Raw genomic sequence first — 13,559 nt, forward strand, 5'->3', positions numbered from 1 at the left:
GTCTGATGAATAAGTCATGGCACTGTGTAGCATCACCATTCTGTAATTGGCTGCAAAATAATTTCTTTCGTACGTAATGATAGTTTGTTTTTACGTCAGTGAAATGATCCCAAGAGAGTGCACTGAATTTCTGCTCAGACTTAGAATAACATTCTAAACAGTTTCCTGGTTGATTCACAGGTTTTAGCATCTACCTTAAATTATTTCTATACAACAAGGTTCAGCATTACTTAAAAAAAATACACCTTCTTCTCTTTGTCTTTCATTACATTGAGTGATTCATTCATAACAACCGACCAATCATTGAAAATAATTGGTTTGCTTCATTTTTCAAATATTCCTGTTATGTTTGTTAATGCACAAAATCTTTTGTGTTATTTTTCAAACTGCACAAAATGCATATTCAAATTTCACATCTTTAAAGGATTACTGCATGATTGGAACACGAATTTCCTGCAATCTTAAAGATAAATTCAATCATGACTTGGAACGAGATTCTAGTGCTTATGAAATGTCAGTTCAATGACACAGACAAAATCAAGCGTGTGAAAACTGTTGTAAATGCAAACAGTGTGCTTGGTCGTTTAATCACTGCGACCAATCTTCCATTATCTCAGTTAATGATACCAATTCTAGCATGTGGCTTCTTCATTAATTCTTTCAGCATCGTGGCTTAAAAGTGTGCAAGTGGACATTACATTCTAGAAAATGTTAGCCTGACATCAGGCAACTTCAATGTTTAAATCTTAAGATCAAAGGGACCCTGGCTTCAAATATCATACAACTTGTGATGATCCGGGTTAGATTTGATCTTCAGTTACCTAAGTTTGCGTAAGAAGCATCTAACGGGATTGGGTGGTCAGACTCGCTGACTTGGTTGACAGATGTCACTGTATTCCAAGCACGATATACCCTAAACACTGTGCTCAGCAACTGTAGTTACTAACAGCCTATCCCCAACTTACCACGCCCAAACCACAGCCACTCTCGAATGTCCTTGACTCTATCTAATTATGGAAGTCAACTCTGACACTAAATCATGGAAAACCTGTACTGTTATGGACCACAGGCTAAATGTCACAGATGCCAGTCAGCACTGATGGCCATAGGTCATGAAGGTCACATGTAATAATTCTATGGTTTTCAAACTCTACGCCAATGTGAAACTGAGGCATGGCCCAGCTGAAATAAGCATGAAAAAACCATGGTATACCATGGTATACCATGGTAGACCATGGTTCACAGACCATGGTTTCCATGGTCTAGCACGGCTTACCACATCCGGTAAATGGCACCACAGTTTACCATGGTAAAATAAGACCATGGTCTACCATGGTCAACCATGGCAGAATTAGACCATGGTAAGCCATGGTCTACCATGGTAGCAAGACCATGGTGGCGGTAAATGGCACCACAGTTTACCATGGTAAAATAAAACCGTGGTCTACCATGGTAAAAAGTGACTATGGTGTACCATGGTAAACCATGGTAAAAGAAAAACCATGGCATACCATGGTCTACCATGGTAAACCAGAATAAAATAAGACCATGGTGGACCATGGTCATCCATGGCAAAAAAAGACCATGGTTAACCATGGTCTACCATGGTAACAAAACATCATGGTGGTAGTAAATGGCACCACAGTTTACCATGGTTAAGTAAAACCATGGTCTACCATTGCAGAAAGAGACCATGGTGTACCATGGTTTGCCATGGTAAAAGGAGACCATGGTGTACCATTTATTACTACTGAAAAAAATGAGACCATAGTAAGTACAGCATGTTCGTTAGATTGCACAACAGTTTACCATCAGAATAACCTTTGGCTATTGAGACCATGTTGAAAACCAACCATATCACACCACAACCTACATAGAAAATTGATATAACACAAACACCATGGCATAGAAATCAATTGGAATATCAAATATTAAAGAATTAACATAAAAAAGACCCATGCACTGAAAACAAACTGTTTACATTACGAAGACAAAGTTTATTACGAACATTGCCTCAGATTTAAATGAAAGACAATTTGACGATAGCTGTTGGAAAGCTCACAGGGATTGTGGGATATCCTGTGAAGCTAGAATTATAAATCCAGTTACACTGCTGAGGAAAAATGGTATGTGGACATGTTCATCTTTTTTCAGAAGACATTATTATTTATTATTTTAAAACAGAAATGGGATGTCCTTCAGTCTGTATCCAGGAAAATGAACTCTTTCGGGACAACATTTCATGCAGTAATATACAATTTCAGAAATCCCATTAGACTATTTGATTTAAAAGTAGACACAATGAGAGTCACTACCAACACAGAATTTACAGGAGTGCCCCAAATCATCTACCTGGAAGTTGTACAGGGGGCATCACAATTTCTCTCAGACGAGACAGGATTATACACACATGTTGGAAGAACCTTCACGAAGAGCAGTGGGGACATCACAGAAGATACCCACATTGCTTCAGGGATAGTGCGTGAGTGAGTGACTGACTGAGTTTAGTTTTGCTCCACTTTTAGCAATGCTCCAGCAATAGCACGGCGACAGACACCAGAAAGGGGCTACACACACTGTACCCAGGAGAGGAATCGAATCTAAGTCTTCAGTTTGAAGAGCAAATGGCTCTGGAACATAACTTAATCTTCAGTGTTTCAACATTAGTACCATTTCTTCAGAACTGTCCAGTGGAAATCTGAAAAACACACAAACAACATTTAATAACAGTGTTTCCCCATTTCAAAGGTTCTTAAGCAAATATTGAAATTGTGTTGTTTAATTGTATATTTATAACTGCTGAAAAAATGTTAAGTATTTTCCCATACTTCAGATATTTTTTCACCTGAGTATTATACTAAATCATGTTATTTAAAAACATTTCTTTACATTAATGACTTTGAATCACTTTCTTTTAATGTGAAGAGTGTATATCAGTAGCAAAACATGCAATAGAAGTCAAAACACAAAACTGGCTTCCAAATCACTTGTCTACATTCATAACCAAATACAATATTCTGAAATGATGCATAAAATTTCATAATACTTATAATAATCAGCACTATCATAAAATTGATAAAAACGTATCTCAAAGTATTTGAACCTATTTCCACGTTAAATGAATGGCAAAATGTACTGACACATCCAGTATTGGTTTACAAACAGCAGTTATTACAAAGCTGAATACAAATTTATATGATAGAAAGAAAATGGAATGTCCATAAACGCGCCTATAGCAATTACCTCCCTTTTATGATCATTTGAGTGTATTTTATTGTGTGTGTAATCTGAGAACAAACGGAATCTTTCAGGCTGACCTTACCGGCACCGTGAACTTTGACACCTTGTGCTACACAATTTTTTAAGTCATAACGGTTTTTAAAGTACCGTTAGATACTGATCGTGTCTTAACATAAATGAACGGAACATATTACATAAAACCTCAAATTAACGTTCATCACACATTATTCCTTCCGTTTGAGAGATATTCACTGAGAATGTACGACATAAACACTTCATACATTGCTATATATGTTATTGTTACATTGTCTTACGTCATTCTAATCAAACAGTGTTGCTTACCCCTTTACCTATGTTCGTATGCGAACCTTAAGGTACTCAAAACAATTTAAATATCGGGGCACTCAAAACGATTTCAATATTGCTGTTGTTTACTTACCGCTCGTGCTCATCTCCATTGGAAATCAACCTGAGACGTATCCATCGGCATAAATCTAGTCTATTCCTTCTTCACATATCCAACATTGGATTATCCTCCAAATCCGTGAATCGCTAATACGTTAGGTTATTCTTCACTTAGATCGTTGTCTGTTGGCAAAAGTTGTGTTTGGCGCCTCTCGCTCGCTTTGCGCGCTCACACAGGTCTACGTGACACATAGCACTAGCAGCAATGGCATCGTGCCGCGAAGAGATCGTCCCCATTCGGCTTGTCGCGGAATGGTGCGAGTTAGAAGTGGAAACGTATTTTTTAAGAAAAAAATTAAAGCCAACACGTTTTCATAGATATATACACATAGATCTACTACGACCAGGAATATAATCGTAACTGCATATGTAATAAATAAGCTGTACGGTTAGCGCTCATGAAGTCGCAATAGATTACGGAAGAACGAAGGGCGTGGCCGTGTTTGGCGCGAAAATCGGAGCCATGTACCGCGCGTTCGTGTTACTTCACAACAGTGGATAATTTCTAATCTTACGATGTAATAATGGCTAGAATTACAGTATTTCGGCATAAACATCGAAATTTGAATAAATATTTATGTCGTATTATTTTCAACGGTGGGAATTGCGAAAACTTGATGTTCTGTGTGCACACGTCCCTTGGCCGATTTGATCGATCTGTGGAAGGACAGTTTATGTACATATCCCCGCCCATAAATTTAATTTCATTAGTCAAAATGACCTAATTTCTTAATGGTCGTATTTGCACGTGGTGAACAGAATGTGACAGTGAAATGTGTTCAAAAGTGGAGAGCACTGATTTTTTTCAACGGGTAGATCGACGTACGTGTTTGGAAAGCTGTAAAAAAACATCGATATCAAAATTCTTTTCAACATTTCTTTCTGTTTATAGTACCAAGTGAATTGTTTGTTGTTTTTACTGTTTTATGTTTTTGCTTCACCATAAACAATGCGAAAGACGTACTTATAAGTATCTGCTCACTTGCGATCGAGAAAATCACGGGAGAAATTCAATGAAATGAGACGAATTTGACAGCGTACTTCAAAGTTTTACTTTATGGATAGACTAACAACTAGTCTCTGAAATGAACATATTTTACTTTAAAAAGTTCATATTGAAAATACTATAGTATAATACTATAATAATATAATGAAATAGAGCGCTGAGACTTTCTTCATTCGCAGAAGCTAAGGGAATCTACAATCTGAGAACAAACTGAATCTTTCCTTACAGGCACCGTGAACTTTGACACCTTGTGCTACACAATTTTTTAAGTCATAACGGTTTTTAACGGACTTTCTTCATTTGCAGCCTGAAGTTAAGGGAATCTACAATCCATATTTTCTAGACTTACATGGGTATTCTTGGATATATTTGCGTCAGGGTCTGTACTTTATGGATTAAATATCACTATTCAGGGCAATTAGAAAACCTCTACAGTATCAACTAGTTGCGTAGCTATTAACAAAAGGTGAGTTTTTCTTTGAACTGTCTATATTGCTGAGACATTGTTTAGCTTTTCTGTCGTACAATGTTTGTTGTGTTTATTTTAAAACAAGAAGAAAAAGGCACCCACACACAAAAACTAGTATTAGAGAGAGACGAGATTTACACAGTTTAATGGACAACTTTAACAAAGGGATCGGGAGAAATAAACCATGCCTATTATATTTTCAGATGAACACGGGGTTATTTTTGTTTTGCTTTTCCAGAGTATAAGACGTCAGTTGTTTGTTTGTGTATCTCTGCAGCAAATATTAGTAAAATCAGTGAATAGTTCCGCTTATGATTATTTTTATGACATCGTGTTCTATTTTTTGTTATTAAATCACACTACATTTTAACACTCACTGAGGTGTTAAGATTTAGTTGTTTAATGCACACAAATGTAAGAACAAGGACCTACAAGATTTGTTATTCATAAATGAAACAGCTGGGTGGACTGTCACAATTCAATAATCAAATCTTTCACTACCAAAACTTACCTTTTTCTGGTGACACTGTCACTGATTTTCATAATTATGAAATTTCAGAATTTCAGAATTAGCTAGTTGGTGCCAAAATTTCTAAATTCTTGGTCAGAGTCAGTTTGGGAGGTGGGATGGTTCGGTTGGGTAGCCCAGTGGTCAGTGTGTGCCTAAGATTCATGTACCCTACATGGGTACGACATGTGAAACATATTTTGGTGTCACTCTAACATGATTGCAGGAATATTGTAGCATAAAGAAGCATAAAACTGCCCATTCACTCTCAGTGGGGAACTTTTACATATCATGATTTCTGAAGAAATATACTCAAATGTGTGCATTGATGAAGTGAGTGAGTACTCCTTTGCACCACTTTCAGGAACGTTTCAGCAATATCAAGACAGGTAGGGAACACCAGTAATATTGACCAGGGCTTCAGACAATGTACCCACATGGGAATCACACATTAACCACAAGGCTATCCCTAAGCCCTCATTAAGGAAGAATGAAGGGTATAGGTGTCATTTGAAGCTATGATCAAAATTCTGAACTACCATCTGATAGGCTCAACCAACCTATCCTTCATATATAAATAAAAAACCTAATATCAAAGTCTGTTTAAGTTGGATATGGGATGTATTAAAATGAGAATACTCAGCTTCCCTCAGCTTCAAATACAAGTTTATCTCAATGCAGCCATCAGTGAAGATGTCCAGAATTATGCCACGGGTATAATGGATGCCACACACAGGGACAGTATACAGACACCAACTTGACCAGTATTATTCACTGGAATCCATGCACAGAACAAGTACCATGTTTTAATTTTTTTAGTATCATGCTGCCTTGGGATCGACCCTCAGACCTTCCACGCTCTCTTATCCATTATCCGCTTGGCCACACATGTTTCTTTTCAATGACATTACAAGGAAAGACAAATATTCTATTCTCTTTGCAACTGATCTTGACATTACTTTAGGAAGCTTAGTGTTATCAGTGAGGATGACTGAAATTTGCTTGAGTCAAACATCGATTGTATATTGTAAGCCACCAGCAGCTATTGCATTTCTTCAATGAACACATAAACAAATTAAGTTGATTTTTTAATACTTCCTTTTATCCTGACTTGTTTCAGAAAGTTTAGATAACCATGGTAACAATTATCTGATTATTCTTCTCTATAGAAGTAGAATATTGCATGTAGGATAACAGTGAAACTAAGTATACAGGAAATCTGTCTGTGCTCTGCTGACGTAATGTGTCATCACGTGATCCACTACGACAGGAGCTCCATCATCTCAGTCATTGCGAAATATGTCCTGTTAGTCTTGGAATAAACATTTATCAACATGTGTGTCCGACCGAATCAGCTGACACCAACAAACACTTATTCATGCAGTACCTTCCCAAGGCCATTTGATTAGAACATCAACATTATGATGGGAACAATATTGACTTTCCCAAACTATGGAAAATCTCGCCGTAATAGGAAGAATAAATCACTGGCCATTTAAGATCACCTGTCAAAAATCTACTCAGTTAGAATAAATGATGAATTATAATTACATTACACCTGAAATGAAACAGATTATGAAAAGGATTTCAGTGTAGAACCACACATTAAAATGCTGCCAGGTTCAATAAATCAGATTTTCAATTTTCAATAAAATTGCACTTTCTCTTTCAAGGATTTGAGTTTCGCAGGGTTTTTTTATCTAATTTTCTTTGAATCAAACTGTCAACATTGAACTTTTCATTATATTCAAACACTGAACTTTAGTTTGAAAGTGAATAGTGAAACACAAAAACAAAAAGCATATTTAAGCATACTTTAATGAATATACTATCAACATACTGTACATGGGTTTCACTAAATGTGTCCTGAAATAGTCATCAGAGGTGATCTCCATTAAATTGTTTGCTAATATTTATGACTTTTGGCTAACTTCACGACCTGTCAATGTTTTTTCATGAAGCACCCCTGAGTGCTTAGAAGACTACTAATGACCAAATGTACATGACAGCCATATTTCTTAGCATAACACAATTCCTACATAGCAGCTCAAAACTGCCTTGTAAATATTTGTTTCATCAACATTTGAATTTAGTTTGTTCACTAATATTTGAAATCTACAAACAAATTTCACTGATGTATGGTTTTAACAAATTCCCCTTATATATTTATATATATATAAACAAATTTCACTGATGTATGGTTTTAACAAATTCCCCTTATATATATATGCCTTTTTATTTCTAAAAGATATCTTTACTTTTATTTTGTCCTATTCATGTAAGGCTTAAAAATTAGTTGAAATTTGAGGGGTTTTTTATCTAATTTTCTTTGAATCAAACTATCAACATTTAACTTTTCATTATATTCAAACACTGAACTTAAGTTTGAAAGTGAATAGTGAAACAAAAAAAAAAAAAAGAAGTCAAAACAAATCTTTGAATATAATTTTTAAAAACATACTTTAATGAACATACTATTGACATACTGTACATGGGTTTCACTAAATGTGTCCTGAAATAGTCATCAGAAGGGATCTCCATTAAGTTGTTTGCTAATATTATCTTTGAACAAGCTGGAAATGGCACAGTTGTCTCATGTTACTACTGCAACATGGCAACAAAATTTCAAATCAAATTTGTTGATTTTCAAATCTTGTTTGCATTTTCAAATCCAGTGAGGCTGAATACGACACACTGCACCTTGACTTCGTTATGATGGAACTTATCAACGCGGCATGCTCTTGTATCAATACAAATGCAGAAGACTGTAAACAAGTAGTCTCACGCTTTCTGTACGACTATAGAACAATAAGTCCTTGCATTTAAAATTATCCACATCTGGAAAAGAGTAATGAAAATTTTCTTACCATGTCATATCATGTCAAGAGCTAAGAATACCAATAAACTGAATAAATTAACTTGGGTTTCTGAGAAGAAAAAATCTCTCTCCTGTATTTCAGATTAGAATTTTCATATCAAGGAAGCAAAATTATATACATGTCAAATAAGAGATAAAATCTTAAATAGACAAATAATAAAATTATTTTAATTCAAATGCCACTTGAGACATCATATCACCTATGATTTTCACGTAAAGCTTTTATTTTCAGAGAATACAGAATAGAGATTCCAATATAAATTTCTAATTTTCTCTCAAAATGTGAATTTTAAAAGTGCCTTTCCTTTTCTCGAATTTAATATGATCTGTGAATCTCAAAGGAACAGACTGAAGTAATTACTGACTTCACACACCTCCTACTAGCCATAAGACTGACAAAAAAGGACACATAATCTATAACTGGGACTGATTGTCTCTGAGAGTAATCTATTTCAAACTGTACATCGCCAATTTGACATTATGAGTTCCAAGGCCAGCAGGATCTCCCTAAACAATGAGTCTACCAAACCTGAGTGTTATAGAATATATTGCATACCATATTTGCCATAATGAATACCCTACTCAAAGACTTTTGGCTAACTTCACGACCTGTCAATGTTTTTTCATGAAGCACCCCTGAGTGCTTAGAAGACTGCTAATGACCAAATGTACATGACAGCCATATTTCTTAGCATAACACAATTCCTACATAGCAGCTCAAAACTGCCTTGTAAATATTTGTTTCATCAACATTTGAATTTAGTTTGTTCACTAATATTTGAAATCTACAAACAAATTTCACTTATGTATGGTTTTAACAAACACCCCTTATATATATGTATAATATCGTTTTTCTTACTGCCTAAACCAAGTTAATATGACACATTTGGTGAGCACAATGCAATTATTTATTGGCCTTTTTTATTTCTAAAAGATATCTTTACTTTTGTTTTGTCCTATTCATGTAAGGCTTAAAAATTAGTTGAAATTTCAGTTTTGATACGAAAGTAACATTTTCATTCCAAACAAACTGTCTAGGAATAAAGAGACCTACTTAACGAAGACAAAATCCGAGCTGATGATATTAAATAACTAAAATGACAAGTCTACGGTAACACAAGATGCCTGCATATTACATGATTCGACACTTCTGGCTGGAAAGACAAATGTTGTATGTGATGGTGAAAAACCTTCAACTGGTCACCTCCATGTTCTAGACAAGTGGATGTGTCATGATAGTTAACACACTGGTGTATCAGGACACCTGGTATTGACATACATTTGCTAGTGTTGGGACCAACATCAAGAGAGCTGATTGTGTTTTCAATAGTATTTCGGTAACATAAAATATTTTTTTGAAATACATGGTGCAACTTTGATTGATTATGTGGCAATTACAATCTTTCTTCAAATGAAATAAAATTCTCCTTCATGTTTATCTTTTAGTTATTTAGTACCTTGTCCATAATCAATTGAGACATAATTCATACAAAAAAAAAACAAAAACAAAAAAAAAACAGACAAGCAAAACAATCTTTCCAGTAAAACAAACAGTGTTGGCAGTAACAATCACTGAATGGTTCAAATCAGTAGACTAGTCAATAGGTTCTGCTATATTGTCTAACAGTGAATTAACATGCTGATGACATGTGATATCACCTTTCAGTAAGAAGAAGCCCTCCAATATCGTATGTTCCATCCTCCCTGACAGTCAACTGCGGTACTCCATCCGGCCCAGACAAACTTTTGGCCAAGTCAGTAATGGCTGGGTTCAGCACCCCAGGATCAGGACTACCACCCTTGTCCTTCCTACTCCTGGCCATCTTAACCCGCTTGTTCCCTGTGTTCTCCTTCAGTTTCATGTCTTCCACCAAAGACAACAAGCTCTTCCTAGCAGGACCGAAACAGTGGAGATCTCCACACAAACTCCTCGCTCATGCTTACTGACCATACACTCAAACACTGACTGTGTGCACGATCTCACTTCCTCAAACACTCACTGAGCTTGACCTCTGGCAGGTCACTGGCATATATTCTGCGGATACTGATAAAGCTAATCAGGTTAGGTCCAAAGGATTCAGTCTCAACCTCTGCGTTTTTGGAGATGCAAAAACAATGTGATTTTGAAGGTCTGTTATTTATCCAACTGCACATTTGATTTACAGATATTTCTACAGAGTTGTTTTGAAGGGAGAAGCGGATCAATATGTACACTACATCAGTTGCGTCGAAAACAGCAGTCTTTGTTTTCTCAAGACAGAAAATGTGAAACATGCATCTCGCATATAAGATTTTCATGAGCCATCAGAAACACTTGCTGTTTTAAAAAAATCATTATAGTCTACACTGTCTTCACTCATAACATAAACAGGTACATGAACATCAATTTTTCCTCCTGTTTTTTTAAAATTGTTTTTGTGCATACATGCATTTTTATCTTATTCTATACGTTTCTGTTTCATGTCGGTTACAATTTTACTAAATCTGACGAGATGTTTTTGTTTCAGTTTCATGTCTCATGTGGACATAAAGTTGACTACAATATAGATTATAGTTTCACTTTATTTACATATTTTAACTTACATTCAACAGAAGAAATTAATCATGTTCAATCTTAGATATTGAGGGGTTTACAAAGGATAAAAACTTTATAAAGAAACTTCAAACACCCTTGGGCTTTTTTTGAACACTCATCTTAACATGGTATACTTTATTTTATGTACCAATATTTTACTTTTGAACATTTAAAATAGAATAGTAAGCAACATAAAAAAACCCAACTGGATTAAAAGAAAAGTATTTTTTCTCAGTCTAAGGAAACTTAGTCTCAGTGTATTTTGTTACACTAAACCACTGAATCTAACATAACCTTATGGGAGGTCACGTCAGGTAACCTCTGAGATTGACCAATCAGAACACAGCTTACCAAATCGCGAAAGTGCACATTCGCACGTACCTTTTGAACTTTTTATCTCATAAAGGTTCGTACCTGAATGATTCCGAATGCTATTTAGCGTACGCTCGCTTCCAGGTGATGCACACAACGTACGTACAACCATGACAATGGTGAGCAAACGGTCACTTAAAAAAGTGTTATCTTGCAGAAATATTAACTAATGGTAACCATGTCAACAGAAACCCCAAAGGGTATATACTTCAGATCAAATAACTGTGTTATATGTGGAGTTTTGTTTGTGGAGAGATCTCTGTCAGTGATGTGAATATTTTGAAAGTCCCTCCGATCCGTAAATAGTAGCCGTTGTCTGATTGGTTAAATCTATTTTACCGTCTCGCGTTTGATTGGACGGCCATTGGTCACTCAAAGGTTACCTCACACAACCTCCTACTAGGTTTTGTTAGGCTCAGTAGGGGAGTGTAAAGAAAAGTACTGAGGATAAGTTTACTTAGACTGATTTTTTCCTGGTCTATCATATTTCAACCATAACAATTTCAAAATATATTAGAAAACAAAATTGTTAAAATAACTTTCCTTTAAAGATGAAATACACAATGCATACAAATACATGCAATAATCAAAAAAAAAACCTCACAGGATAAAAATTATGTTCATAAAAACAAAATTCAAGCTTAATAATAGACAAAGGAATGAAAGACTGCATAATAGTCTGAGTGAACTGTTCATCATTAGACACTCACTACAACCTATTTCAAGACAAAAACACCATTCAAATTTCATCAGAAAATACAAACTTCAAATTGCAAAAATTTATGCAACATGAAAGATGATGGCATGCATCCAAGACTCACAGACATTCTTACAAGTCAAGAATGCCATTTTGACATTTTCCATTCTTCCAACCTCATTGGATATTGATGATCTAGCACTGAGTCTTGAAAGAGATCAGTTTCTCTAGCATCAAACACTGAGGGGAAAATACCAAATATGCTACCAAGGGGAATATCGTGATTATACACCAAATACCCCTTATGCATATTCATAGAAAATTCCTAAAATACTTTAAACACATTTATAGTTGAGTATTTATGAAGTGAAATGTAGAAAAATAAATATTGCTATTGTGTGTTGTGTTTCTGTATTAATTTAGATTGGTAATATTTCTTACTGCATTGCCCTGTGTGAGTTTTACTGCAGGTCATTCTGATAACTTATAAAGTATCCTATTTCTACATTTTTTAAAGAAGAAACAGTTATACATACTTTTGACTGCTCTGATGGGGAGAGTGAGTGAGTAAAAGTTGGTCCTGGTGGGGGACACCAGCAATGGGCCTCTAACACTGTACCCATGTGGGGAATCAACCCCGGGTCTGCAGCGTGACAAGTGCACGCTTTAACCACTGGGCTGCTCCACCTCCAACAAATGATGATACTGGCATATGTGTTGATTTATTACCCTTTAGATAAATTTGTTGAATTTATTGGTTGATAACATGGCATACAAAACCATGTAGATAGATTTGCCCGGGTGTACGAACTGTAAGACACTACACACACTACACGAATGACCTTGACCATAGATAGAATGTAGCTGCCAAACGGCTCATTGCTACAAAATTTGAGAGTTGTGTATACATTGACTATGGGTAAAAATAGAGTCATACAACTGTTCCCTTTCAAAACACAGTGTACCTAATAATGTTGCACAAAAGATAAGTACAGCCATCTTAAAATCTGTTTTGAGGTTAACACCACACTCCGCAACTTTCCAGGTATGTGACTGTCTGCAAATAATCGACTCAGGACCAGGCAATCATATCAAGAATTATTAGGATACAATAACATGCAGCAACAAATTCAACAAGCCCAGGACTAACTGATCCTGTTAGTCTCCTCATACGACAAGCTGGTTTGCCAAAGATCAGCTCTAGCTTGAATCCGCATGGGTTCACAGTCAAATATCATTTTGGGGCATGATGTTGCCTGCAACATTTGCATAACATGTTGGTCCCTTGCAGTAACTTTAGTCAGTGACAAATCATCTCGATGTCTGAACAGAACTGTTCACTGCTATTA

General features: G+C 35.7%; 1 protein-coding gene across 3 annotated transcripts in view; it reads right to left on the reverse strand.

Annotated features, from left to right (window-relative positions):
• Positions 1–13,559, reverse strand: part of LOC137268285 (activated CDC42 kinase 1-like) — an 85,035-nt gene that overhangs the window by 39,168 nt on the left and 32,308 nt on the right. The window contains exon 1 of one of the 3 annotated variants that reach the window (XM_067802829.1): positions 10,226–10,538. The exons of the other annotated variants lie outside the window; for them this stretch is intronic. Coding sequence (XP_067658930.1) covers positions 10,226–10,428 — 203 coding nt within the window. The 5' untranslated portion in view covers positions 10,429–10,538. Of the gene's footprint in view, positions 1–10,225; positions 10,539–13,559 lie in introns of those variants that run through there. 3 annotated transcript variants of the gene reach the window in all.

This window comes from Haliotis asinina, chromosome 16 (assembly GCF_037392515.1).
Source record: "Haliotis asinina isolate JCU_RB_2024 chromosome 16, JCU_Hal_asi_v2, whole genome shotgun sequence".
Taxonomy (NCBI): Eukaryota; Metazoa; Mollusca; class Gastropoda; order Lepetellida; family Haliotidae; genus Haliotis; species Haliotis asinina.